A 27,526-nucleotide genomic window follows, 5' to 3' on the forward strand; every position below is an offset into this window, starting at 1 on the left:
CAATTCAGCATGCAAAGTGATTGAATAAGTATCCCTTTGTTGACTACCCTTGATGTAAATAAGGCAAAATCATTAACACCCCCTTTAGAAGGCAGAACCTTCTGGTAATAGGTTGCACCATTAATGAATGCGAACTTCGTCAAGCACGTTAGCACGTTAGTAATGACATTAGTAAGAAACTTTTACAAGCCAGAATCTGCTGGGAATAGGTTGTACCACTAATAGATGAGAATTTGTCAGGCACATTAGTAACGACATTAGATAGACAATTTCGCTAAAGTTGATAAGGGACTAAATCTGAAAATAAGATACGTACCAAAGGTATACTTTAACCAATCTTCAGTTCGTTTAAAGTTTTATCTAACTTAACTTTTTAATAATTTTATATTAGCTCAATGTTTTATATTATAACTATAATACTAAAATGTATACTTTATTATTATCAACTTGACTCTGCTTCAGTTACAGTAAAAATAATGAATCGTGGACGTTCTATGGTCATTTTAAAAAATTGAAAGGCCAGACACTGGTTTAGATAATTACATTAATTTGCGACATGAGGGGTACTCTAAAATTCAAATGCAAACAAGTAGAACAACAATTTACTTGCCAAAAGAAAACAAGGCCTCTTCCCAGTTCAGATTTCGTCAAGTAGTAGTGCAGAAAGGCACAGTCTCAGAACGCCCAAAACGATTTAAATAAACGACAACCTTTGAAAATCAAAACCACCTTTAAATGGCCCAAACGTACCCCCGCCCCTCCTCTTGATATTCTCAAGTCAAAATAAAATTGGGCTTAAATTGTTAATAAACTTAACAGTCATTTGCTCTAATGTGACTTTTAGGGGAGAAGGCAAAGAATAAAAAATTCCCCTCCTCTTGATGTTCAGTGCATTTTCCACCAAATAGGAGCAAGAGGGATAACAAAAGCAACATCAAAAATGAAATCACTTACATAGTTTCAACTTCTTAAAATATGAAGACACGATTGACTTGGGGTAAGGTTTTGTTGCAAGGCACGTAGGTATGTTTTCAGGTTGTTCAATCCACAGTTTGTGAATAATCCCACCAGCTGTAAGTTTCTCAGACAAGTTTTTGATCTGGGGTTCCCCCTTTACTTCAAGTGTAACCTACAATTGATGTTCAGTAACCATTTAACGCATAAACCAGATACTCAGCTGTAGCACAAATGAATCGGATCTACATGGCCCAGAGCAGAAAAAATCATTTTGCATAGATAGATACTACTATTACTGGTCCTATGTATAAAACCTTTTTAACTAAGAAATTTAGCGGATTTAATTAGTAGTATTAAATTTGTCAACAAGTTGTATATTTTTCCAAATTTACCCTTAAAATTATTGGGATTTCATTTTCTTAATCTCTTTTAATCTAATCTAATTAATGCATCTCCACTTAAGGGTATTTTTGCAAAAACATAATGCAGTAAATAATTCGGCAGGAGTCTATGAAAAAGACTTAAACAAACTTCCGAAAAAGTTCTTATAAAAGTAAACAGAGGAAGAACAATATATTTATGTGGATAGAATTAAACTAAAAGCTGATCTCCATCCATCATAAAGAGCAACATAATACATACACACATTTTGCAGTTAATTCATTGGGTTTTTTTTCCTCTAAAGTTATCATTTGAACAATGACTCGCTAGACAGAGAAAGTAAAGAAAACACAGCTCACTAATCTTCAAACAGCAAAAGGCTTTTGTATTGCCCTCAAAAACAAAGAGTGGGCAAGAAATAGCTAGATTTCACAATATGCATAAAATCATATTTAGATGCTTCTTTGCACTCTCTTCAAAATCTAATATAGAGAGAATGGAATTAATTAGTGAAGCCGGAGAGAAACAGGCACTGCCAGTTTGCTCCATAAGTACGAAGATGAATCTTGATCTATCTAATATGTGAAAAACCTCTAGTTCAGCCAAGTATGCAGCAAGCCAATAGCAATCTAGAACATTTGTTCCTGGCCAAAAGCACCACCTAGAAGGGTCAAAAGCCCAAAACCAGACTACAGGTCACCAACAATCATCAATTTCTTCTGTCTTATGTTGTCATTTAGCACATATTGCGCCTTAAAAAATGAAATAGAAAGGGGCCAAAATTAGGCCGGAGCATTCATTAACATGGTTTCTAGAAGACCTTACTACCACGAACTAACTATCAGTCTAACCCAATGTCAATCAATGTTTTAAATTGCAGTAGTGGCTGCAATTGTATTTTTATCACAATCACTGATATTGCAGACAAATGCAGCCTCAATTGTGGGTCACAGAAACCCCAAAAGGCCAAAAATCTTGATGTTGCAGCTGCGATCGCAACTGTTGACCCTTTTTTGATGCCAATGAGCAAGTTCCGATGAATAAGTTCAAGAAAAGGTTCTTTCCAACGCCTTATTTCTATCTAATCAAGATTTTTTCGATGCCAATATGGATCATCCATCTAGCTTTGTTAATTAAGAGGTAAAGCGATATTAAGGGGAAATCCCCAATACAAATTCTATTATTCTAAGTTTTTCTTTCACTTCTGTAGTTGATTTCGAGTAATAACACCATATAGTCATCACAACGCATTAGGATTTGATGCTCTACTAGGGACAGGTAGGTACATTTTTGGTTGCAGAGGCAAACAACAAACAACACAAACTCTTAGTTGGAACTTGGAACCACAGAAAGGAATGCTTGCAATATAATAACTGTTCAATTTCAAAATTCAACCACAAAATTACAAAATTAAACAAATTTTACAAACAAGAAAACCCAAAATTGACAACAGATTATGAACATTGACTTTCACTCATCAGAATAAGACAAAAACAAAAAAGAGAGAGAGAGAGAGAGAGAGAAGCCATACTTTGTGCATAGAATCAATTTTATCGGGGCTGCAATAATCGACGGTGAAAGGATCGTCTTTGTTGAACCAAACGGCGGAAACAGAAGCGTGGCAACCTTGAGTGACCACGCTCCCTAGCGGCCACGTGTCGATAAGGTCTCGGCGGAGCACCACGTACTGCACTACAACATCCGCGTGATTCGTTGTGGCGGGTTGACTCATTGAGTTGGAGCTGAGAGGACTCGGGCGGCTGGAGATAGAAGGCGCGTGTAAATGGGGAAGTGTAGCCCTAATTGTGGTGCTTGGGAAAGCGGAGAGACGTAATGGAATGCCGCAGGCCATTGATAAGCTCACACCTACACTAGCTACCATCTATCACCACAATAATCTTTATTGAAAATATTCTCACAGAATATAAATTTAATATATTGGTTCCAAAACCTAATTTAAAAGGATAAATAATTCAACATCCTACTAAAAAATTAGGGTAAAATACTCAAACTTAATTTTATTCTACATATTTTTTTAAATTGTGATTTTAGTTCTTTTAATTTTTTAATTTAGATATTTTATCTTTTACTTTTAAAAAATCTATAATTTTATTTTTTCTTATTTCTTAATTATAACATTATATTTTTCAATTTTTAAAAATCTATAGTTTTCATCTTTTTTGTTTAATTTTATATTTGATTATGTATTTTTTTTAATAAAATAAGTTTGTTAACAATTAAAGTTAAAAAAATGTTTGTAATGTGAATAATAAAGATACATATTATGATTTTTTTTAAATGAAGAAACGAAATGTTTTAATTAAAAAAATAATAAATTAAAATCATGAACTTGTTAAGAGTAAGAAATGAAATGTGTTAATTAAGAATTAAAGAAACTAAAATGACAAGATTTAAAAAAAAATTATTATTAAATAACCTCTATACTCTATAGACTATTATCATCACATATTCATGTTCTAACCTGGATCTACGGTGTAGTAAAAAAAAACTTGATATTCATTCTGCCGAGGTAAGAATAATACTAACATCGAAAGTTATCCATTTTTAATTAAATTTCTAAATAAGCTATAACAATATTTAATAAGATACATAAACTATATTTTTTTCTTTAACTTAATATTTGAACTTGTGTTTATTTTTTAATTAGGTTCTTGTTATTACAGTGACTTAATTAATAAAAAAGTAAAAATTTAAAGACCAAATGAAGAAAAAAAAAACATGATTAACGACATAGTTAAAAATTGTCACATAATTTAGAGACCTGCATGTTAATTTAAATTTTTTAAAAAAAATATTTTTGTTTCATTAAATACTTTGAAATTTAGATTTTTTTTTTTTTAGTTTTATGTGTTATAAAAATAATAGCAAGTAATCATTTTAGTCTTTAGAATTAACAAGAGTACAAGACTAAAAAAAAGTTCCTTAAGTTAAAATTTTTCATTCATTCTAGGAATTATAGTGACAGTAAGTTATAAAATTAGTTAAATTAATCTGAAGATGCTTGAACTATATGTGAAATTTAATAAAGTCTCTGAATTTTCATTTTTTTCTAAAAAAGTTGGAATATATAAATCACAAATGCCGTGCATTGGAAGAAATATTAACTTGAAAACAATCTAATCTGCAACTTTCTTTCAACCCAATAAGTTATATGTGCTCTTATTAAAATAAATTCGTGTCTTGTACCCTTGGAACTGGATCCTCTTTCAACGTATTTTACACATGGTGTGAATGGGTTTGTTCAATATCGAAGTCCTAGTCTCGTTTTGTGCAAGTGCTAAAACATAATGCGGAGCATAACCATACATTCAAATTGTTTAAGATTCATTTCATTAATTACGCATTTGTTAAGGATGATAAACAATTGTTCACAGCCGAGTTATATAGGATTCTACCCGAATCAGAAAAACTCAAGTTGATATACATTATTATAGATCTAGTTTGGTTTGGATTTTTTTTAAGCGAAAAAATATAAGTCAAATAACGGACCAGTTGAGGTTATTGGAGTTAGCAATTCTTGTTAATAAAATCTTGGTATCCACGGACTACGGTCTACGGCTATGTTTGGGTGTCAAAGGGAAAAAAGATTAATTAAGAAAATAAATTTGAATTGTAGTAGTATAAAAGCGTAAAACCCATATCAATTTTTAAAATTTTCACCACAAATACACTTAAATCAAAATAACCAAACATTATCTATGATTACATGTAGTAATCACTACATGTTGTCCGGATGGTAGAAGGAGTTTGCTTCTAGTCTGATGTTTAGTGTATGTTTGGTAAAATGAAAAGATAAAAAGATAAAAAGTTTTAATTCAAAGTAAAAAATAAAAATGTAAATTTCATAAAAATTTATTGTTCATTTTACTTATTTTTCAGTATGTTTTGCTTTTATCAAACACGCCGTTAATATTTATGCATCAAAAGTGTTTGACCCTAACCCTATTTATCAAAACATATCATTTCTTAACTAGATAATTAAAAAATTATATTTCATATTTAAAATAAGTACTGTATTTGTTAAGAACATTCTTTTATTAAATGCATAAAATTAGGTTCACATTATTTTCCTTCATTATGAAGATGAGAGAGCACGTTGGATAACCTGTCAATGCCTATGACCTAAGCTATGACCAACTTGTTATGCGAACAAGTCATTCTTGATTTTTTTTGGTGGTGGTGAGGGATTAATCAAAAGTTTTTAAAAAATGGTGACGCAAAAGTTTTTAAAATCCACCCGACTGATTTTTTTTATGTACTGTTTAATTTGAGCATCCATGAAGCATGCACAATTCATCAACAACAAAGTAACATGAGAATAATTTTGCTGTAAAAAACGACATGTTACTTTTAAAATATAAGGTTTTGATTTGATCGAAATTACGAATTTTTTGAATTAAAAAACTAAATTTCTGTATTTTAAAACAGAAGATTAAATTATCAAATAAATAAAATAAAGACTAAAATTATATTTTAGTCTATATTATTAACATGTCTAACTTTTTTAGGAATAATCTAGTCTAACCTAAATATATTTTGATTATGGATCAAATCTAGAGATTTAAAAGAAATTATACACGCCTTTTTCGGAAATTTTAAAAAATAATACACGTTTTTATTTTTTAAAACTTATACAAAAATTTTATGATTTATAGATTTCGATTATAGATTTCGATAATTTATAGATTTCGATCATTTTTTATAAGTTTTTAGTTTAGAATTCGAATATGTGTGTGTATATATATATTATAATATGTTATTCTTGCTGGTATGAAGTTGATTTAGATAATTTCATTTAATTTTTGAAATCTATAATTATTTATTTAACTTATGGGTTTATTTATTGGAATGAGGTTGATTGGTCAAGTTGTTTAGGGTGCTGATCATTTGACTTATAAGTTTACTTATATGATAGTTTGATTAAATTTTATGTAATTTGTTTATTTTTATCAAAATTTTCTATACTTAAAGGAGGAAGATGATGATATTTTTAAAAAAAAAATACTTATTAATGGGTTGCACATAATCTATTACCGTTTAATGTTTGGAAAAGATTTAGAAAAATTTGTAAAGTTTTAAAAATTAAAAACAAGCATATATAATTTTCTTAAATATTAAGAGAGATTTAAGTAAGACTTAAAAAAATATATAATTTCTTTAAATCTCATCAATTTCTATAATTTAGTCTTTGTTTTTGAAATCCTCAAAAACCTGATAAAAGTGGAGCCTAGACATAGGTCATTTAGCCGGTCATGCCAACACGTTTTCATTTTTCATCCTCATTCACTCTCTGCAAAACATTGATATTTTATCACTCTACCCCGGGCTGTTATGTTTGGATTCATAAAGAAGATTAAATATACAGAAGGGAAGAAAAAATATCTTATCTATTGTGCGAATAAAGATAGAAAATGTATTTTTTCTTCTCATTTTGTTAGAACATTATTTCGAATAACTATTATCCCCTGATATAAAGATGCAGGCTAGGGGCTAGTAAACAAGTGAATGACAAAAAAATCTTTACTTCATTTTTTTATGCGTCAAGAGAAAAAATAATTATGAGTTTCGGCATAATTTTCGTATGTTTTTTAGTCAAATAATAGAAAATGTTATAACATTTTTTCTGAATATAGATAAGAAGATGAAATTGTTGTTTGTTTGTTGGGAGTGGCAAATCAAGTTATAGGCTCGCAGCGGCAACTAGGCTGCTAACAAGATGCATCCCTTCCACCAACATCTTATCAAATCTTAACCGTTCTGTCATCAACATATGCGAATCTTCAAACAGCGTTCATCTGTTTTTCATTTATTATCTTATCCTTTTCCTTTTCCACTTTAACGCCACCAAAGAAAAAACTAAATAAATAATTATTTTTATAGAAAAAACTAAATAAATAATTATTTTTATCTTTGAATGTGTTGTTTATTTCTGAATGTGTAAAATATTAATAAATTTATTTCTTAAAGATAAAAATTTTAATTTTAATTTTCAAAAATGAAAAAAATATGATAAATTTATCAATTTATTAACTTTTGTCCGCCCATTAATGAAAGAGTTTACATACTTTTGATTGAAAAATTAATTTGATTTTTTTTCATACTTTTCACTCAATGATAAAATGGATCAGATTCTACATGACCAAACCTTGTGGGAGTTAAGGAATGATGGAAGAAAAAAAAAATAAAAAAATAAAAATAAAAATGTAATAGAAGAGTCTGGATTCCAAACGAAAAAATTCAAACTTGATTGAAAATGATTTTTCTGATTTTTGAAGAATGGGACGATAAAAGGATTGATCGCAAAAAAGATTTCTTGTTCTTATTAGATGATCGTGATTGGATTCACATATGTTTGGCAAAAAGAAAGAAAAATATTTTTCTTTAAGAATAATAAAAAAGAAAAATATTCAATTGGAACATGAAAACATGACAGAATCTATCTATTGTTCTAAAAATTATAATGTAACAGTATCTAAAAATTATAATGTTTATCAATCAATATTATATTTATTATTGAGTTTGTTCTAATTTATGCTTGTTTTCTTATTTTTTAAGTGTTTATTGTAATGTTATATGTTTGCAACGATACAAAAATAGAAAAGATGAAGATTAAATTGATGAATTTATCACACTTTTACACTTTCTCTATTTTCTTGGACTAAAATTTAAATTTTTATCTTTTGGAAATGAATTTGTCAACACATTACACATTCAGAAATAAAAATAATTATTTACCCAAAGAAAAAACACCTTCATTCTGGGCATGTGTGTCCTAGTTTGATCTCAGCTTAATCCTTTAACATGGAGCTTTTAAAATTAATCAAATAATTATGTCTGTCGAATAATAATTAATATATAATGTAATTACCTTTATTAGAAATACGAGCCTCATGGTTTGAGATGTTCACCCAAAAATATGTTTAGGCAGTTGGCATGTGAATTCTGAAGTTATCGGTGGCTAATTTTAAGCACTAATTCTAGCTAGATGCAATCAGCTGCCTCAAGATTATTTGTATTTTGATGTAAAGATAACTAACTATTGTTTTAAAAAATAATAATAAAACACTTGGAATCCAATGCTCATCCCCAATTCCCCAATATTATTAATTATCGGAGAGAATAGAAGGGGTCCACACTCCCTCATCCACATACCCCAAGGGAACCTACAACAAATCTCTTACATATGAGACTTGAAAAGTCAGCCCTAGCCATGTTATACGCTTAGCCAATAAGCAAAGAAGTCGAAGTCAAGTTAAGATAATACGAAAAAACCAAAATGGCAATGCCTACCTAGGTAGATCAAGACTACATACACTTCAAATTCGATTCTTATTGAACAAGAGACAAGGGGGGCACAACTTGCAATTCATAAAATAAATAATTTAATAAATGATAATTTTTTTATTATAGAAAAACCCTTTCTTTTTTTGGGTGAAGTATATAGTTTAAAAGATAGGATAAGATTTGTTCAAGATACGCTCTAAACAGTAAACACTGACCAAGAGACCATGGTTTCATGGCCATCATCATCCGCCACCTATCTCATTCCAATTGGCCACTATGTATGAAAAGAAAAAAAAAATAGAAAAAAGAAAACCAACAAACTCAAACGTATTGATATTGTTCACCCAATTTTGGTTGTTTATCTTTTCCATCTTGTAGAAAATATGAATGCGTTGCGTCCCAATTTCCATATCCACTTTTATATTGGCAAACAAACAAACACCATCAAAAGAAAAGTAAAGCTCAGAACTCCTGTCATTCTATGAAACCAAGAAGCTTTCATAACTTTACTAGAATACCCACAGGATATGCACAGTACACCCCTTAGCAAAATCCATTTTTTTAAAACAAAAGTAAAAAAAGAAAAGGATAAGTTTTTTAACAGTTACTTAATACTATTTAATTTTATTTAGTAACAACCACAATAACAAAAGAATAAAACAAAAATAAAACCCTATGTTAAATGTTAATTTAATGATCATCACCTTCTTCCTCATCATCATGTTCTTGCAGATCTGCAAGAGAAAAGCTTCTAGCCTTGAAGCTTCCAAGTCTAAGCCTCATATGAGCAGCATAAGATTCTGGCATTCTGTTGAATCTTAGCTGAACTTGATCTTCTTGTTTCTTTTCCTCGGCCAAGGAGGAAGAGGAAGAAGATGAAGCAGAGGGAACTTTTCTAGCATTTTCTTCTTCATCTTCTTCTTCCTCTTCATAATCATAATCCTGATCCTCATCCACAGGCAAAAGAGGCATGGATTGTGGGTTGGACCAGGAATAGAAAGATGATCTTCTGGACCATTTTGATGCTATCAAAACCCTTCTTCTCTTGTTGAAAGGACTCTCTTGCTTTTGCAACTCCTTCAGATTACTCAAATTACTCACTTGTGATAGATCTGAGAACGATTTTGATTTTCCATCAAAATGACCAGACAATCCCCTCCTGCATCGCTTACCATAAAATCCCAAAACACATATTAGTTACCATAATACAAAATCAAATTAACAGAAAAAATCACACACATCACACGTAGTCACATCCTAGTACCCATTAGGCAATTACCAGTCAGTAGTTTCTAGTTTTTTTAAACATCCTAAAATAAATGAAAAAATTAATATACTTTTTAATTTAAACAAACCCAAAATAAAAAAGACCTAATCTAAGGGAAAAAAGAAAAACATTCGATGAATACGAGAGCATCAAATCAAAGAAGTGGGAAAAAGAGAGAGAAATTAAGGGAACTAACTTGATGGGAAGAGAATCTTCCATAGCATCCAAAGAACCCAACCCAGTTCGTATCTTCAACTGGCTCTGCACTTCTTCCTCCTCGTTGTCGCTGTCATCGGGGGTTCCGATCGACGACGAACTCTCCGACTCGCCGCCGGCGAAGAACTTGGGTGGGCCCGAGATCCGAAAGTTCGACCCATCATCTTTTTCGGGTGACCCGTTAAGGAAGATCCGATTTTCGGAACCGCCATCCCGCGGCGGAGACGAAGGAACGTCGATGGTGAAAGCGGGACCCACCAAAACCTCCATTTTTTTAAAGAATGTATTACCCTCTAAAGCTAAAAAGATGAAAAAACTAAAACGAAAGAACGAAGCCACACAGAAGCGGCGATTCAGTTAACCTTGTCCTCTTCGTCGTCTTCTCCTCTTAGGCTTCCACGTAATGGGGTTGCTTGTCATCAATCTGCAAACACACTCCGAAGGAAAAGAGAGAGAGAGAGAGAGAGAGAGAGAGAGAGAGGATAGAAAGATAAGGCGGAAAAAAAATGAAGTGAGATGAAGAAAGAGGGAAGGATTATATAAAAAATGAAAGTGTGAGAGAGAGAGAGATAGAAGCATATGACACGTTCCGTATGACGTGGCGAGGACAGGGACCAGAAAAGTCCGTTTACCTTGAATGTGTATAATGTTGTTGTTCATCATGGGTGTCCGATGCTTATCCTCTCGTGTTTCCTTTTATTAGATCACACCAAGCACATGCTTCCTTATTCGGGAATTTCGATTCCGTATATTTCAATTGAATCATTTTGTTTTCCTTAATTCTCAGGAGGACAAGAATAATAGAATAATTCACCAGGTTTTTTCGTACACTCCTTGTCAATTTTCATTAATTTGTTTTGTTAAAGAAGTACTAGAGTTATCGGTCTTTTTAAAACCAAGATTTTGTTTCCTGAATATGGTTTGCATATATGTCAAAGATCATTTGTTGTTGCTTTTAAATTATAGACGTCTTTCGAAATTTACTTTAATTTTGATGAAATATAAATGAAAATATAGTAAAAATTTAAAAATATTGAATGTTGAAACCTGAAACCGCATTCCTTTTAAATATTTTAACTTCCCATCGTAACCCGTAAAATTCTACTCCTACGTTATTTGTTTTATATTTTCTGTCTTTAGAGAATGAGTTCAATCATTCAATATGGGACCAAGGAGTTGAATTTTTGTTAAGAGAATTGTTCATAATTAGTGTTAGACTGTATCTTCAATAAAAATATTTTTGAAGAAATAGATGCGGGAAAAAATAATTTGATATGGTTTTCTTCCGAACACGTTACATTACTATAAATGCCAATAATCATTATGCAAATTACTATCTTTTCAAACTATTTTGGATAAGATGTTGTACATCTTGGAGCTCTGGGAGGATAGGGATGAAATGAGAATAAAGACTTTGATGTTTAGTTGGTAGGATATTTAATAGAGAGATTGCGACAATAATAATAAAGAACGAACGATATTGTATACTTGTCTGTCATTGATAATTTATAATTATAATTTAAAAAATAATTTATTCATTTAAGTTGTCATTTCATCTGAAGTTGGGTATGCAAACCACTTCGATTCAGTTTGTGGTTTATGCTATTAAAGCAATAAATGAATGTGACATTTTGCATAGGCTCGTGTTACCGCAATCCGTATTTAACAACTTTAGGCAAGTCTACGGTTACAATTTTTCCTTAGAAAAACTTGCTAGACGAGATTCATTTGACTCACCCATGTATTTTTATAAAAAAATTTCCTTAGAAAAACTTTGGACATAAAGATATGATGATATATGATCAAATATGTAATGCTTTTGATTGTTAACTTCTCAGTGATTTTCATACTATGATATTGCATATGTACCAACAAAAAGTTGAATAAAGTATCACCATATGCAATATATGCAATATCATAGTATGAGAATCACTGAGAAGTTAACAATCAAAAGCATTACATATTTGATTATATATCATCATATCTTTATGTCCAAATTTTAGGAAACAAGTTATGATAAAATTATCTATTATGAATTGTTATATAAATAGACCTAACAGATAATGGAGTTATGTGTATTCATGCTCTAGGTAGACAATAACAACCCTAGAAGAAACATGTACTAATACAAAATAATAACAAAATTGAAAACTAAACTTAATTATCCCATTAAATTGTAGCACAACCTCCCATAACTAAAATAAGTTTGTGATTGAGAGAAAAATTGATATCAGAGTAGCCAATTTAAAAAAAAATCATTTCATGCCCATTTAAACATTTGAAGCTTGTGATTTTCTAACAGTTTCTTTCCCAAAGAATATCATCTTCAAATTAATCTCAAAATTTTCAATAATGTTTTTTCCTTTCACCTTCATTCATATCATTTTTTGTATTTTACTATGTAAAAATATATTTGGTTGTCGTATCCAAACGATCTTAAAATAGTTTTTCAACAACTTTACATGAACAAATCATTTGCATTAAAGCCCATAATATGCTAGACATGGTTTGCACTTTTGCATCCAAGCCCAATCCGTGCTTGACCTCTTCATTTGAGCCTAATAGCATCAAAGTCCAAAAGTTATCAGACATCTAAATCATTTATGCATTAAAGCTTAGAATCCATTTAGCTTCTTTTTAATATTTTTATGTCCAAATATTGTAGACATTGATACTTGCCCAACACCTTTTACTTATTGCATCCAAGCTTGGTTCTTACAATAAAGTTCAAAACTCGGATAACACTTGCATCTTTTTTTGAATCAAAGCTCGGTACTTGTCTAACACTCGGATACCCTTTTTTCATTATTTTTAAAATTTATTTTTCTTTTCAAACTGTAGTACATGACAAACCTTTATGTTTATCCAATTTTAAATATTATATAATGTTTATAGAAAAAAAATACTCATTTTGTCTTAAAATAAGTTTAGTTTAAAGTTATTTTACACAAATAAAAAAAGTTAATAAATAGATAAAAAAATAATGATTATTTTACAAAACTAACCTTAATATTAACATTACATTAAAAAACTAAAGTGTTACTTTTAGTAAAAAAATAATTAATATTACATTTGAAAAGTTAAATGCAACACTTATTTTATTTGAAGACAATTTTTTTCCTTAAATGCGACACTAATTTTAGAAATTTTTGTGTCTCAATTATAGCACATGACTATTTTTATAATTATTAATTGCTTATTTCCTTTTACGTGCTTAATTTATTGTGTATTCTACTAATGAGATATCCACTCATTTACCCTGAAAGCAAATATATTTATTGAGCTATTAACATATATGTCATATTTATTGGTTGAAAAAATTATCCCTTAAACTATTAGTATTATCATTAAATATAATCACTACTTCAATAATTTATTTTTATAATTATTGGAATGAAAAATAAATTTATGATTTTATTAATTATAATCAACTAATTTAACTAAATTTATTGATGTTAATGAATTAGGTATATGTTTCTTATATATAATAAGGCTAGGTATTACATTATATATCATTCTTATTCCCTTTGTCTCTAATTATAAGATTTTTTTAAAAAAAATTATTTGTTCCTTTATATAAGATTTTTTTTAATTTCTATATGTATTAATTATTTTTTACACACCCTTACTTAATTATTCATTCTCCAAACATTAATAAGAAATAAATAAGTGATTAGAGAGAAAATAAAAAAATAATTTTAAAATGATATTATAAATAATTGATAAATTTAATATGATAATTATTTTTCTTAAGGAGTGAATTAGTTAAAATGATTTGATAATTAGGAATGAAAGCAGTATAAAATTTAGTTACTTTCAGTTATTATTATTATATATGATGACTTCATTCTTATTTTGAATTGTGAGATTATTGATGTGAATCTTATTTATTTATTGTCGAGTTTTTGAGACTAGAAAATCGTCCAAAGCATTAAAAATAGTACTAATAGCAATGTTTGAAGTTTTTAGCAATTATGTTTTAGAGATAAATTCTTTCTGTATTAGTGGCATGAGGGAGACAAACAGTCGTAGCTCATCATAATGTTTGATGTATTGTTCTATAGAATTTTATGCATGTTGCACACTTTTCTGATTTCACTTATCATCTTAATGATTTGAATAATAATGAATAAAATTCACAAGTAGATAGAATATTCCTACAAACTACTTAACAATGTAGTATATCTATACAAAATAGTTTATTAAACTATATAACAAAATTTTTAATTATTTTATTTAAAAAAATAATTGATATCTGATATGAATTATAGAATTTTTATTGTTTGAAATATTTTTTGGCAATACAATTTTTTTATCAAATATTTTATTTTTATCTTTGAAATAAAATAAAATTTTATTTTTGTGCATAAAATGGGTAAATATTTTTTGTATAAGTCGTTATTTGTTAAACACGGGATGTTTAAATAGTTATAAAAGAAATAAAAACAATAGCTCCTATCTTTCCCTAAAATAGTCTTTTTGGATCCATACGTTTGCAGAAGCTCTCAAAGAAGCCTCTTTGTCACAGTTTGTTCAAACCAATTACTTAAAAATATAAAAGTTATATTTTATAATTAAAAATAATTTTATTATATGAAAGTTCCGCATCCGCAAAACAGAGATTTTTTTGTCCGAGGAGAATAAAGTGTGATATGGTCCATGTTAGGAAGTTGAAACTTAGTTTCATTTTTCTTTTTTTCCCATTCCCGTCTTCGCATAAAATAAATATCTGAATCTGGGATCTCAGATGACTATACCCACGAAAAAGGTCTTGAAATGTTGGGGAAAATGGGCATCTTAAAAGATGCGATGATGTGTATGTTGGCGATTGCTAGGTTAAAATCATGACGTGTGTATTTTATTATATATTTTTTGTATTTAGCATAAATTTGACTACATATATCACGAATTTATTCTCATATTATTTTAAGTTTACTCGTATTAATTAACTAGTTTTTTTACTTCAACAATAGGAATTCATATTTTAAAATCTCAACCAATATAGCCCTAATTCAATTCATTAAACATGATATATAAATTATTATAAATTTTTTGATATTATTTTTAAATATTACAAATAAAAATATATTTTAAAATGCCAACTTGATCGAGATCATAATTGAAGCATGATGATAAAAAAGCAACAGGCCACAGATAAGGACGTTTTTAATACTAGTAGATCACACCAATAATAATGTACGGAACATGGCTTTAATACGAATTTTGCAGTTGTTAATGTCCCTACTAGTTGGTAAATATCCCATTATTAAATAGATATTCTTTTATGGGAATGAGTGTGGAGACGGATAGACATATTTAGGTGTTTGATTTAATTAAGCAATGAAGACCTAGAAACAGAGTGGTACAAGGCGACATTGAACAACAAAAAGAAAAAATACCAATTAATATCACAGTTTGATTTTGGTGGACTTTGGCTTATTGGCAGACAGATATTCCAAAATAAGGAAATTTCATAATAAAAAAAGTTAGAAATACTGCGATGAGATTAATATGATCGGAGGAAATTGGAAAGTGACTCTTGCAGACCTACCTTATCTCTTTCAATAGACTAATTTAATCAATTATGCACTTGATCCAGTTGGCATCACTTCTTGCTTAAGCAGCCAAGTTTTAAATTCTAATACAGTTTATTAATATATTTCATCACCAAACGAATTTCAGTAAATTTTATAAACAAGATATTGAATTTAAACTAAAATTTTAATTATTATTCGATTCAATATCCTCTGATAATTTTATATACTATCATTTAATTATACATTATTGTTTATAATATAATTTTAAGGTAGTTATTAAAAAATCAATAGATCACTTATAAAATATATATTTAAATTCAAGTTAGAATGAAAGAAATAAAAATTAATAGACGGAGAGAGATAAAAAAAATTAAGTTAACCGTTCATTTCATGTTAAAATTATAAAATGATATATCATGAAATATATTTAATTTTCGAAGATATATAAGTCAAATCAAGTGAGCGTTTGTTGCGATCTGCATATTATAAAAGTTTTAAATTATATTTTAGACTTAAAAAGAGAGAGAATCATAAAGAGAGAGAGATAATGTCTGCAGTCTTTATTATATAAAGCATATTTGGGTCATTATGCACGTCTTATCTGGTTAGGGTTTGCTACGATCTTTATAAAGGATTTTGGATACCACCCCAATAATTAAGGGGGTAAGTGGATACGAGTAACCTTAAATTTAAATTGATTAAAATTAATTTAAATAATTTGAGTTAAAAAAATTTTGTATTTGAATTAAACTCAAATTCAATCAATCAAAATTATTTAATTTCGAGTTGGGTGATGAGTTTTAATATTTGAATCCATTAACTCGTTAATCCGTTAATTTGTATTAAATTATTATTATTAATAATGTATGTAATATATAATATATATTTTTAAGTTTTAAAAATCAAATATTATTGATTACATATACTTATCGTCATGAATTGAGTTAACATTAATGTATCCTTAATCTTCAAGACCAAATAATAGACCTCATAATGTCCCATTAATTTTAGTAGAAAAAAGTGTATGAAATTGATCTTCCCTATGCTAATTAAAATTTCTTGTCTCAAATATAATATGTTTAATTTTTCATCTCCATAAATATATAAATAGATAAGAGTCAATGCAGTGAAATAAAGAGTGACAACATCACAATTTTTTAAAATAAAAAATTCAACAAAAAAAGTTGTGTTTGATTCATTTAATAAAAAATTTAACTTATAAAAAATATTGTATTTTAATAAGGAACAAACAAAATAAAATATTTTTGACTCGTTGATTCAACCCAATCCAAATAGTTTACAAATGAGTTGATTTGAGTTGAGTTATATTTTTCTTCTTAAAAATTGACCTAAATCAAATGGTTTCAAATTTAATTGAGTTGAATTATAAGTTTAACTAAATTCAACCCAAACCAAATTATTTAATATTCTTTTATATATTGTGATAAATCAGTTCACAAGGTTAAAACTAATTTATGTGTTTAATATTCCTTTCCTTGACAGAGGATCTTTATAAAGAATCTTTATGTTTAATTGTATTTACATGTGAACTGATACGTAGTATGTTTTTACTTGCTGACTCTAATACATAGTATGCTAATGCTATCCTGAAATTTTCCAATTGACTATTTTGTTCATCATCGTTATCCGGGTCACTCAACCCAATAAAATTAATAAAATTGAAAAAAATTATTTAATAATAATTATTTCGATACATTTTTTAGATATAATTTTATATTAAAAATAAATTTTATTTTAGAAGCAAACATTATTTTTTCATTGTATAGGTTATTCATATAAATTTTTATATTGAGTATAATACACTATTGAAAGTACTTAAAGAAGTAAAGAAATATATTAAAGAAATGTTTCACGTAACTTATTTCGAAAATTACTTCTTTTTAAAAGGTGAAATAAATTCATATAAAATTTAAAAATATTTATATGAAAACAGCAATTTTTAAAATTTATTACTCTTGTATCTTTTAAAATTTAATTTAAATATACTAACAATATAAATCTTTTTTACACTTTTGTTTGACCATAATTTGTCATATATAATATAATAAGATTGTTAACTTCAATTACAACTACTCTAAAAATTAGATCAATGCTGAATTTTGAAACCCATATCATCCTGCCCATCGCATACCAGAGAAGGGAAAGCCAATATACCAATGTGGAAGCCAACAAATTAAACATCAAGCAAGACAAAAGAAAAACCATAGAAAATGTGTCTTGAATTAATACTAATAATATTACTTAACTATAATTTTTCTTGTCCCAAACACCCTAGTAGGATGACCCTACATACTGATCCAGACATTAAAACTTTTATTGGATATTATTTAGGTCATTGATCAATAGAGCATGGAAATCAAATAAAAGAAAGATATTTTTCTACCATTATCATATGCTACTAGTAACCTTCTAAAAGAATAAAAAACTCTAAATTTTGTTACTCAATGAAAACAAATAAAGTACATAACTTTATCTTATGCACCATGTTTAGAAATCAGCCCAATGATATTTTCTTAACATAATTACAGTAAGCTCTGAGTATGAAGTGTCAAGTGTGTTATTTACCTTGTGTGAATTTCTAGTGTGTAATGAAACTCATCACAAACATGAAAAATAACATCCACTTAAAACATCTGAAGTAACTTCCACTTTTTGGTCTTAATTTGGACGTATGGAGGGAAAGTATGAATCTGCGCGCGTTTCAAACATGGTCCTAAAACACGCACTTCTTATCTTATCTCACATAAAAAAGAGAAAAATGTGAGATGAAGTAATTGATAAAATGCAACAAGACAGAAAAATTAACATTATACAGTATAAAATATTAAAGAAATGTGTTTATTAATAATGTAAAATATAACTTATAAAAGAATTGTTTAACATTAAAACAAAAGACACACCTAAAGCTTCTATAAACAACTTTAACGGTGATATATATACTGTTATTCTGTCATCAATTTTTGCTGCATTGAGAGTCACTTTCTTCATTGTGTGACTAATATTTCTTTGAAAACCTAGATATGAAACCCAATAACTATACTCCGTTAAAGATGCTTTAAGAAAAGTATTTTAAATGCCTCTTGGTAAACCCATTATAGGCAACCATTGATTGATTGTGCCCCGATGAGTTATAGTAAAGACTAAAGAGTAAAAGTGAACTTATATGCTATGGGAAATAGTATTGTTTTTAGATGATTTATTTGAAGATAAATATGACGTGCAGTGATTTATAATTTGTTTTGTTTTGTTTTTTTATAAAAAAATGGAATTTTAAATTTGTTCATTTAAAATTAACACTAAAGTTAGCATTGATTATTGAGGTGAATAACATTAAAAATACTTAATTACTGTTACCCAAATTTTGTACTTTCTCCTAACCGTAACTTGCGCGAAAGTTAGATTTCATGCCTAACTTTTTTTTTTTTGTATAAACGGAATTGCACAATTATAAATATAAAACTGTGACTTCAATTATCATTTAATTAAGGGAAATTATTTTTTTATAAAATCTTTTATTACAAATTTAAAAATATAAGAGAAAAGAGAAAAAATGTGAAATAGAATAAATGATATAACACACAAAAATGCAATGAAACTTATAAGTAGTAATATTACAATAATTTATTACCACTCCATCAATAAAAGAAGACAATGATAAACCGCAGTACTTTGCTTTTGTCTCTTTCTACTTTCGAAAGTGAGCGTCAATGTCGAGAAGCAACATTGTAGCGTCCCAAATGAATGATGGAAGTGTTATACAAGAAAGTTTGGTTTGGCTACGAAAAGCAATCATTCGAATGGAGGCTGGTGCCTAACTTCGACACCAACATATATGAACAATAGGTTATCGGGCTTTTAGGAAAACTTGATCCATCAAGCATTATGAAGTTTCAATGTCCACTTAGTCACTTAGATCAGTTAGATGCATTAAGGCCATGGAAAAAAGGTGAATGAAACAATAGAAAATGGCGAAAATAGTTGATAAGATAAAGTGCAATCCAAAAATGAATTGTCAATGCTATCCTGGAACTCCATCTTAGTGTCAATAATGCAGCATATGTTTAAGTAGCCCAAACATGAAGTAGGGTCTAGGGGTACTGTTAAGTATTTTCATTACATTATGAGGAAGTGCTTTTAATCCTTTGATACGTCATAGCATGAAAAAAAACCATTAGTTGGGATGTGAGTTATATTAGAAATGCGCCTATCTTTAGAAAATGTCTTTATTAATTGAAGTTCAAATGATAAAAACTCTATCTACCTACCAAAAATTTTCTCAAAGAGTTAGCATCGGATCACAATGAACTTCCTAATGAGACCCCGTGACCCTTTAGCTATAGGGACAATGATAGGACCTCCACTAACCAAAAGGAAAAAAGAAGTAGTGACTTGAAGTAGCACAAAGTCACAAACATGATGGGAAAATTGACCAATAAGGATGATTTTGGAAAATTAAACATCAATGTAGGTTGGTCCACAAAATATGTACCAATGTGGGCATTGAATTTAAGTGAGTTAATCAGCAACTTATCAGCTGAGTAATACCACATTGAGTGACACCACCCACTCAGATATTTTTACTAAGTTGGTGGTCCCACCCTAGGTAACTTCACGCAATTGGTGTTGCTGTCTACCTCTTCGACCCATTTTTGAAAGCTTAGAATTTCGCGCAAAGCTGAAGGGAGTGCGTAAACGTAGGGAAGGGCGGGGAAGAGCCTACGCACATCACAACAAAACTCCACCAGCAAAATTATTTATTCATTGGAATGAGCTTGTTTTACTGTAGCATTGAGCTTTCTTAAAACATTTTGGGTCCTATGTAACATTTATTATAATATGGCTCAAAAGTCGGTTCTTAAGAAGTCAAAATTTAATTTTACATAATTTAATGTTCTCTTAAAAAAATATAATTATTTATTTCATTCATTTTAATTTTGGGATTAAAACAATTTTTTGTATTTATTTTATTCACACAGTTAACTTTGGTTTATTTTTTTTCAATATAAACGTATTGGTTATATGGCGAAATCAAGTTTACAAATGCAATTTAAAGTTGATTTCAATTTTTACAAACCAATTTTCAAAGAAAAAAAATAATTATTCTTGTAAAATAAATACTGATCGGGATTCTATCTACTTTGTTTCTAAATATCTGTCTCGGGGATACAGTACATGCAAATGAATGCAATCAAGACAGATTTTTTTTATAAAAAAAATGTGATCACCATTACTAATCTATCAGTACCATTTACATCCAAGTCATAAAACTTGGTATTGAACCGGTGTTAAGCACATTTTTGAGCTGGTGATTGGTTCTTGTGCTCACTAAACTTGTTCGTGGTCTAGAGAAAAATCAGGTTCATCTGGCTTGAACAATTGGGGCACAGGATCTTGTAGCTTATGGTTTCCTTTCTTTGTATTGGCAGCAAACTTTGAGGCAAAAACAGTTGGACCTAGATTCTGAACCTTTTTCACACTCCCTGAGGATTCCTCGATCTCATAATTTCCACTTCCATCCCTCTCAGCCTCAGACAATGCCAGGTAGTAGAGACCCTCTTTGAGGGATAACTCCCTTGTTGCTTTTCTCTTCTGATGCCGTCTCCAAGCAGCTTGTATGAAGCAAGAAGCCCATGTCCTCCATTGATGGGAATAGTACCTAAATGCATGCTGAAGTTTCTTGCTGTGAAGACGCTTGAACTGACTTGCCACAGATTTCAGATCCTCTGCCTGTAGTGCAAAAGCTTCAACTTCAGTAAGTGCTTTGACTGTGCGTGTAGAAGAAGGTAGGTTGAGGTTTGAGTTTGGCATTAAGGCCCATGTCAACAATTCCTCCCCACAAAAGTCACCAGGCCGGAGTGAGATGGAATTGAAGAATCCAGACCTTCCTCCGTTGGTTGTGGAGCTCTCCAATTGACCTCTAATGATAAACAACATTTCATCCACTGGATCACCCTCTCGAAATAGGTAGGTTCCTTCGGTGCTCAGTGATGACGCAAGCCGTTCACATATAGCATCAAGAAGTTGATCATCCATTTGTGAGAAGAAGGGTACCTATACAAATTAATAGAGCAAGTTTTGTATTATATATTAATCTCTAGGGAAGTGAAATTAGGTTTAGTTTCTCAAATAATTTGCTTTCTCAACTGCTTAATGCTTATTAACTTAGTTTTGCATTGGTACATATGCAGCATCAAGCCAAGGGAGAGAGACATACACGGCGCACAAGAGAAAGACACAAGTGATGTTGAATTTCTCGACGAAGATCCAAAGGTAGTGAAAGAAGTATGGCTTCTTCATTGACTCCTCTTGTTGCAAGCCATTTGTATTGAGCAAAACGACGGACACGTTCCTGCAAATCCTGTGGTAACTGGCGATGCCTCATCCACTCTTCAGTATCTCTTTTCCGAATCCTCCATTCTTCAAGTCTAACTGACATTGATGACAAGTACGTCTTTGACAAGGGGGAAAAACATATTCATTAACCAAAATTAATGCTACAAATCACTCAATGACAAGTCAATATGGTTTTCTCGCATTCTTACCTGCATGTTTCCAATCAAAAGTGAAAAGAGAACCAATCCAGCAATGCATAAGACGATGCAGAAGAGTGTCTCTGGAAGATATGTGGTGGTGTCCAAATTCTGTCCATATGAGCTGCGAAGGGGAATTACCGTGTGATCTCAATGAGCATGTAGTATGTAGTAATAATGTGTAAAAGATAATATAGGATGAAAATGTTACGGTGATTTTTGCTATTCCAAAAGTTAGTTTGTAATTTATTTGAAGTTCATCTAAGTTGTAAAACATTCTTGGAAAATTCACCAATAAGGGTGATTTAAGAAACTAAATACTAATATGGGTTAGTCGACAAAGTATTTATTATTGTGGGTGATTCAAACTACTTTGAATTTGAGTGGATCAGTCATATCACCCTAATAGCTTCATCCAATCATTTTTAGAAATAATTAAATAATTTTAATAATTAATTTAAGTAATTCTAATAATTAAATATTTTAACTGATTTTATATTTTAATAATTTTAATTTAAGTAACTTTAATTAATTTTGAATGTTGTTTTTTCTTTTTAAACACGCCATTCATTTCTCTCTTTTTTTTCAAAAACATTCTTTTTTTACTGCTTCAAAAATATTATTAATGAGTGGTTATTCTTAGAATTTAATAGATTTTATATTTCAAAGTTAAACTTTTAAAAATATTAAAACAACATTCAAAATTAATGAAAGTAACTATTAAAATCAACAATTTATAAAAATAAAAACAACATCAAAATTAATTAAAGTCACTTAAATTAAAATTATTAAAATATAAAATCACTTATATTATTCAATTATTAAAATTATTTAATTATTATTAAGAATGACTGGATGAAGCAACCTAGGGTTATACCACCCAGCTAGTAAAAATACCTGAACTTGTGACGCGACTCTGTGAAGTGCCACCCAAATGACAAATTATTGATTAACGTTGCTCAAATCCAACGTAGCTTGAATCATCCACATTAGTAAATACTTTATAGATCAACTCACATTGATATTTAGTTATCCAAAATCACCATTATTGGTCATTTTACCAACATTCTTCATCATGCAGGTGATAGTTACTTATAAATGAATCTAATGTTCCTTTCCATATCTTAAATTTTGAAAGAAGCAACTCTGTTGTGGGGCCATTAAAATTAAACTAAATATCTAGTTTCTGTCATTTGGAACAGGAAAGGTAAGAAAGCAACAGCACAAGATGTCACTTCCAAAGCAGACAATAAGTACTGTAGGAAATATCAGCATGAGGATTAGACTAGGATGGATGCCGTTCTAATAACTAGTAACTTCCACTTATATACAAAATTGAACAAAAGCCGAAATCTGGTGGAAGGGTGCATAACTTCCTCTATTCAAAATAACCTAAGTGAGGATTTAATATGGAATAGTGCACTTCTTCTTCTTATTTAAATGTATTTAGAAGTCTAAATAGAATAATACAAGAAAGGAGAGAAAGACGTGAAACACCATAATTTGCATTGCAAGTTTCTGAAGTTGGTCCCCAAAAAAATCAAACTAAAACCATCCACATAATTTACTTTTAAGGGTCCTTGGCAGTGGAGGTGGGAGACTTTAAATGATTACAGTATCTCGTAGTGTTTTACATATGAACATGCATTTGTGATAGAGATTGCAAATGTTAACTTGCTCAGAAAACTCTATTATTGTATGATCCAAGACATGAAATTCAACATTTGTCACAAAATAGTAGCAGAGGCAGAAAGGTAGGCAGATGAGGATGGCCTACCTTAAATTTCTCAAACCCCACCAAAGACAATAGAAGTATCTTTCCTTGAAACTGGAAGTGACAACATCATTGAGGAAAGCATCTGCGAACATACCAAACTTATATTTGATGTTGATCTTGCTCTTTGCGTCACATCTGCTGATTACATGGGTGATGTTTAGCCAGTATTGTCTATCAGGGAGGTTCAAACTATTGCAATCAAGATAACTAGAAAAGCAAGAGAGGGTATGGGATTTGTTCTCCAGTTGGCACTGCGTTTTCCAGCAGCTAAATTGCCTCCCTATTGATGATAGATACCAAGTCGCTCCTGTAACCTGTAGCCACGATAATTAAAATTCCATTGAGCTGAAGGAACAACAAAGTGAAGGTGCTAATTTACTTACATGACTAGCTAGCATGTAGAGAACAAGATTGTATGCGGCTCCAATCCAGGGAGTCTTGGCGATAACTCCAGTGGTTTTCTGAATACGCTGGTTCAAAGGAAAGATAAGAAACAACCTAGGAACATACTGAATAAGAACAAAAAGTGCAAGAGTGTTGTTGGCATGGTCAGTTCTTGCGTTTCTACTGGCAGGAATCACCAACCAAATAACAATCTGCAAAAGGAAAACAGAATGGAAATAATCAATATTGTCTAATTAAAAGAAGAAGAAAGTATTAATAAATAAATTTATGGTGTTGTGCCTGGGGGAGAGGGATGGTGGCAGCAAGGTCAATGACGAAATCAGACTTCAAGTAGCGCATGGCGATTTCGCGGGCGTCCATGACGAGCTCGCCGCGGCCGAAGATTCGAGAGTTGGGGGCGACGAAGGCGGTGCGAAACTTCATGATCATGTGGAGGACGTAGAAGAGGTCGGCGAAGGAGCGGAGGATGGTAACGAGGATGCTGAGTTTGGGATCAGCCTGGAGGCAGGCGGGGCCGCCAACGGTGGGGAGGAAGAAGTAGAGAGGGTCGATGAAGAGGGCGAGGAGGCTCGTAACAAGGAACACCCGGTTCCAATAGGCCACGATGTCGCTGTCGGGGTCCAGGATCTGGTAACGCCATAGGATCTGGAACGCGTGCTCCTCCTCTGTCGCTGTCGCTGTCGCTGCCTTCGGTCGAGACCGGAGTCGCCGGAACTGGCGGAACTTCGACGCCGGCGTCGATAATATTCTATACATCTTCCATGGCAGATTCCGGGGGGACGGATTCCGCGGCTGAGAGAGGACGAGAACGAGAACGAGGACAATCGCAGCGGGGTTTGGATGGCTGGCTTCAGGGCACAGACAAGACAAAGTGCTATTGCTGATCTTCTCTACCTCTTCAACCCACCATTTTTCAAAGCTCAGAATTTCCCGCAAAACTAAAGGGATTGCGTAAACGTAGGGAAGGCCATTGGGCTTTCTTAAAACATTTTCCCTCCTATCTTAATATGCCTCAAAACTCGCTTCTTATTTTACATTCTCTTCAAAAATATTATTATTTTTTTCATTCACTTTAAAACAATTTTCACATGACATATAATTCAGTTTGAGAGTTGTTAATTTTTTTTTTGTAAATTGAAAATTTAAATTATATGTTACATGAAAATTGATTTTTTTATTCATAAAAAAAGTATCATAATAATTCACACATTTTATTCAAACTGAATTAGATTTTCGTAGAAATTAATTAGAACTATAAACATGTGATAATTTTGTACTATGTAATAATTTTTCATTATATATTAGTGTCACCTTTCAGATGTGGTTGATCATAACTAGTTAACTATGACACCTTCAGATGTGATTACTTCTCAGCAGTAACTACGGATGGTCTAGTTGCTTTCAAAACTAAAAAAATTCCACAAGAAACTGAACACATAATTGTACCCGATGATTTTTTATAGCAAAAAGTAGAAAATAGAATTGCCACCACACGGCACAATAGGTGAAACTAATGTGTTGATTTAAAACGAGCAACAGAAGAACATGAGGACTAATTTACCACTTTTCGTCCCACGATTCTGAGGACTAATATTTTGTTAATCTAAGCCTTTTCACTCCGAGTATACAAAATTGTACATAAAATCTATCATAATACAACAATCCTACTGCTACAAAGCAATTGAATCGGCGAATATGAGGATTTTAAAAAATCACTTTAGCCAAGAGTGTGACAAATGAACCTTGTCGGAATGGTCCGAACTTATTTGTTTTAGCAAAAGAAAGGATGCAAATGAATCACTAGAGAAAAAGGCATCCCAACAAGAACGGTCCAAATTTAATAACCATAATATTGACGCTCTTGGAAATCTCATAACAAGTTTGAGGGTTTCTTTCACTTAAGATTATATCAAAAAGAAGCTTTTGTTTCAATTAAGAAAATATAGTTAAACGTGATTTTAACAAAAACATATTTTTTACAGTTTTTGTGTAAGTTTTACTTCAAACTTAATTTTGAGAAATGTTTTTAAACATTAATCATTTGACTTTAAACTTAATTTTAATAAAATTATCTAAAATCAAATTTTGAACTCATTTTTTTTGAATAAAAAAGGCCAAATATTGAACTCTATGATAGACCCGAGACTATCATTAAATAAGTATATTATATTAAAATCATCTAAAATCAAATTTTCGAACTCATTTTTTTTGAATAAAAAAGGCCCAATATTGAACTCTATGATAGACCCGAGACAATCATTAAATAAGTATATTATATTAAAATCATCTAAAATCAAATTTTCGAACTCATTTAAATACATGCGTAGTAGGTCTAAAAAAAAGTTAGGTGATTAATCAGTTGCGGAAAACAAAAATCAGGACACATTCTTGAATTTCTTATTCTAAATAGGCCCATTATTGAACTCTATGACAGGCCCGAGACAACCATAAGGAGTCCACATCACAGGTCAGAAGTTTCTTGACCCAAAAAACAGGTAGAGGTGGGTAGAGAGAACCCATCATAGAACCAGAACCTTTGTATGGGTTTTGTTTTACACAGTACACTTAGGAAATGGCTTAGAGTTTAGATCTCTGATTTAGGCTAAAAAAAATAATTTTTTATGGCTTGAATGAGAATATTTTTATATGTTAAACACTTTATTGATGTTTATTATTATTTTTTTATTATATAATATCACCTATTATACATACACTTCCTCTTTCTAAGTTTTAAGTAGCATTTGGTGTACATAAATTATTTTCCCAATTGGTGACAAGAAAATTAATTTTTTAATAACAGTTATTTTATAAATATGAGGAAATCAGCCTATAACGAAATTATCAAGTTAACTGATTTCATGTTTATATCAAAATGACACACTTCAATCCTCAATTTCAGGCACATATATCATGTGTGAATTTTTAATACTACGGTTATAGGTCTAAAATGAATGAAAATGAAAAAAATAAAAGTTAATATTTTTATTGTGTCTAACTATATAAATTTAAAGTGCTAAAAATGATCTCTCTCTAATTATCCAGCGTAACATGGTTTACTTGGGAGTATAATTAACCATGGACTAAGCAAGTCTTCCAAGTCCTGGATAAATAAATTAAATATGTTTCAGAA

General features: G+C 30.3%; 3 protein-coding genes across 3 annotated transcripts; all 3 read right to left on the reverse strand.

The window, feature by feature from the left end:
* Nucleotides 1–574: 574 nt before the first annotated feature.
* On the reverse strand, nucleotides 575–3,241 carry LOC114415068 (putative peptidyl-tRNA hydrolase PTRHD1). The gene is made up of 2 exons (XM_028379590.1): nucleotides 2,870–3,241; nucleotides 575–1,129 (listed from the first exon to the last, which is right to left on the reverse strand). The coding sequence occupies exons 1-2, from the start codon at nucleotides 3,218–3,220 to the stop codon at nucleotides 947–949; spliced, it is 534 nt and encodes a 177-aa protein (XP_028235391.1). The 5' UTR covers nucleotides 3,221–3,241; the 3' UTR covers nucleotides 575–946.
* Nucleotides 3,242–9,092: 5,851 nt separating this feature from the next.
* LOC114415069 lies at nucleotides 9,093–10,646 on the reverse strand. Its single transcript, XM_028379592.1, has 2 exons — nucleotides 10,107–10,646; nucleotides 9,093–9,802 (listed from the first exon to the last, which is right to left on the reverse strand). The coding sequence occupies exons 1-2, from the start codon at nucleotides 10,394–10,396 to the stop codon at nucleotides 9,334–9,336; spliced, it is 759 nt and encodes a 252-aa protein (XP_028235393.1). The 5' UTR covers nucleotides 10,397–10,646; the 3' UTR covers nucleotides 9,093–9,333.
* A 10,236-nt stretch (nucleotides 10,647–20,882) lies between these two features.
* Nucleotides 20,883–25,404, reverse strand: LOC114415070 (cyclic nucleotide-gated ion channel 18-like). Its single transcript, XM_028379593.1, has 6 exons — nucleotides 24,676–25,404; nucleotides 24,375–24,587; nucleotides 23,992–24,305; nucleotides 22,227–22,338; nucleotides 21,899–22,135; nucleotides 20,883–21,735 (listed from the first exon to the last, which is right to left on the reverse strand). The coding sequence occupies exons 1-6, from the start codon at nucleotides 25,150–25,152 to the stop codon at nucleotides 21,010–21,012; spliced, it is 2,079 nt and encodes a 692-aa protein (XP_028235394.1). The 5' UTR covers nucleotides 25,153–25,404; the 3' UTR covers nucleotides 20,883–21,009.
* Nucleotides 25,405–27,526: the final 2,122 nt, after the last annotated feature.

Source organism: Glycine soja, chromosome 6 (assembly GCF_004193775.1).
Source record: "Glycine soja cultivar W05 chromosome 6, ASM419377v2, whole genome shotgun sequence".
Taxonomy (NCBI): domain Eukaryota; kingdom Viridiplantae; phylum Streptophyta; class Magnoliopsida; order Fabales; family Fabaceae; genus Glycine; species Glycine soja.

Bases quoted from the DNA above. Each gene is read 5' to 3' on its own strand.
- LOC114415068 (XM_028379590.1), bottom strand. From the start codon at position 3,220: ATGGTAGCTAGTGTAGGTGTGAGCTTATCAATGGCCTGCGGCATTCCA. The intron at 1,130-2,869 runs GTATGGCTTCTC...CATCAATTGTAG, and splicing joins AAATTGATTCTATGCACAAA to GTTACACTTGAAGTAAAGGG.
- LOC114415069 (XM_028379592.1), bottom strand. From the start codon at position 10,396: ATGGAGGTTTTGGTGGGTCCCGCTTTCACCATCGACGTTCCTTCGTCT. The intron at 9,803-10,106 runs GTTAGTTCCCTT...TAAGCGATGCAG, and splicing joins GAAGATTCTCTTCCCATCAA to GAGGGGATTGTCTGGTCATT.
- LOC114415070 (XM_028379593.1), bottom strand. From the start codon at position 25,152: ATGTATAGAATATTATCGACGCCGGCGTCGAAGTTCCGCCAGTTCCGG. The intron at 22,339-23,991 runs GTAGGCCATCCT...TCCCCTTCGCAG, and splicing joins TGGGGTTTGAGAAATTTAAG to CTCATATGGACAGAATTTGG. The intron at 22,136-22,226 runs GTAAGAATGCGA...CCCTTGTCAAAG, and splicing joins TTTTGATTGGAAACATGCAG to ACGTACTTGTCATCAATGTC.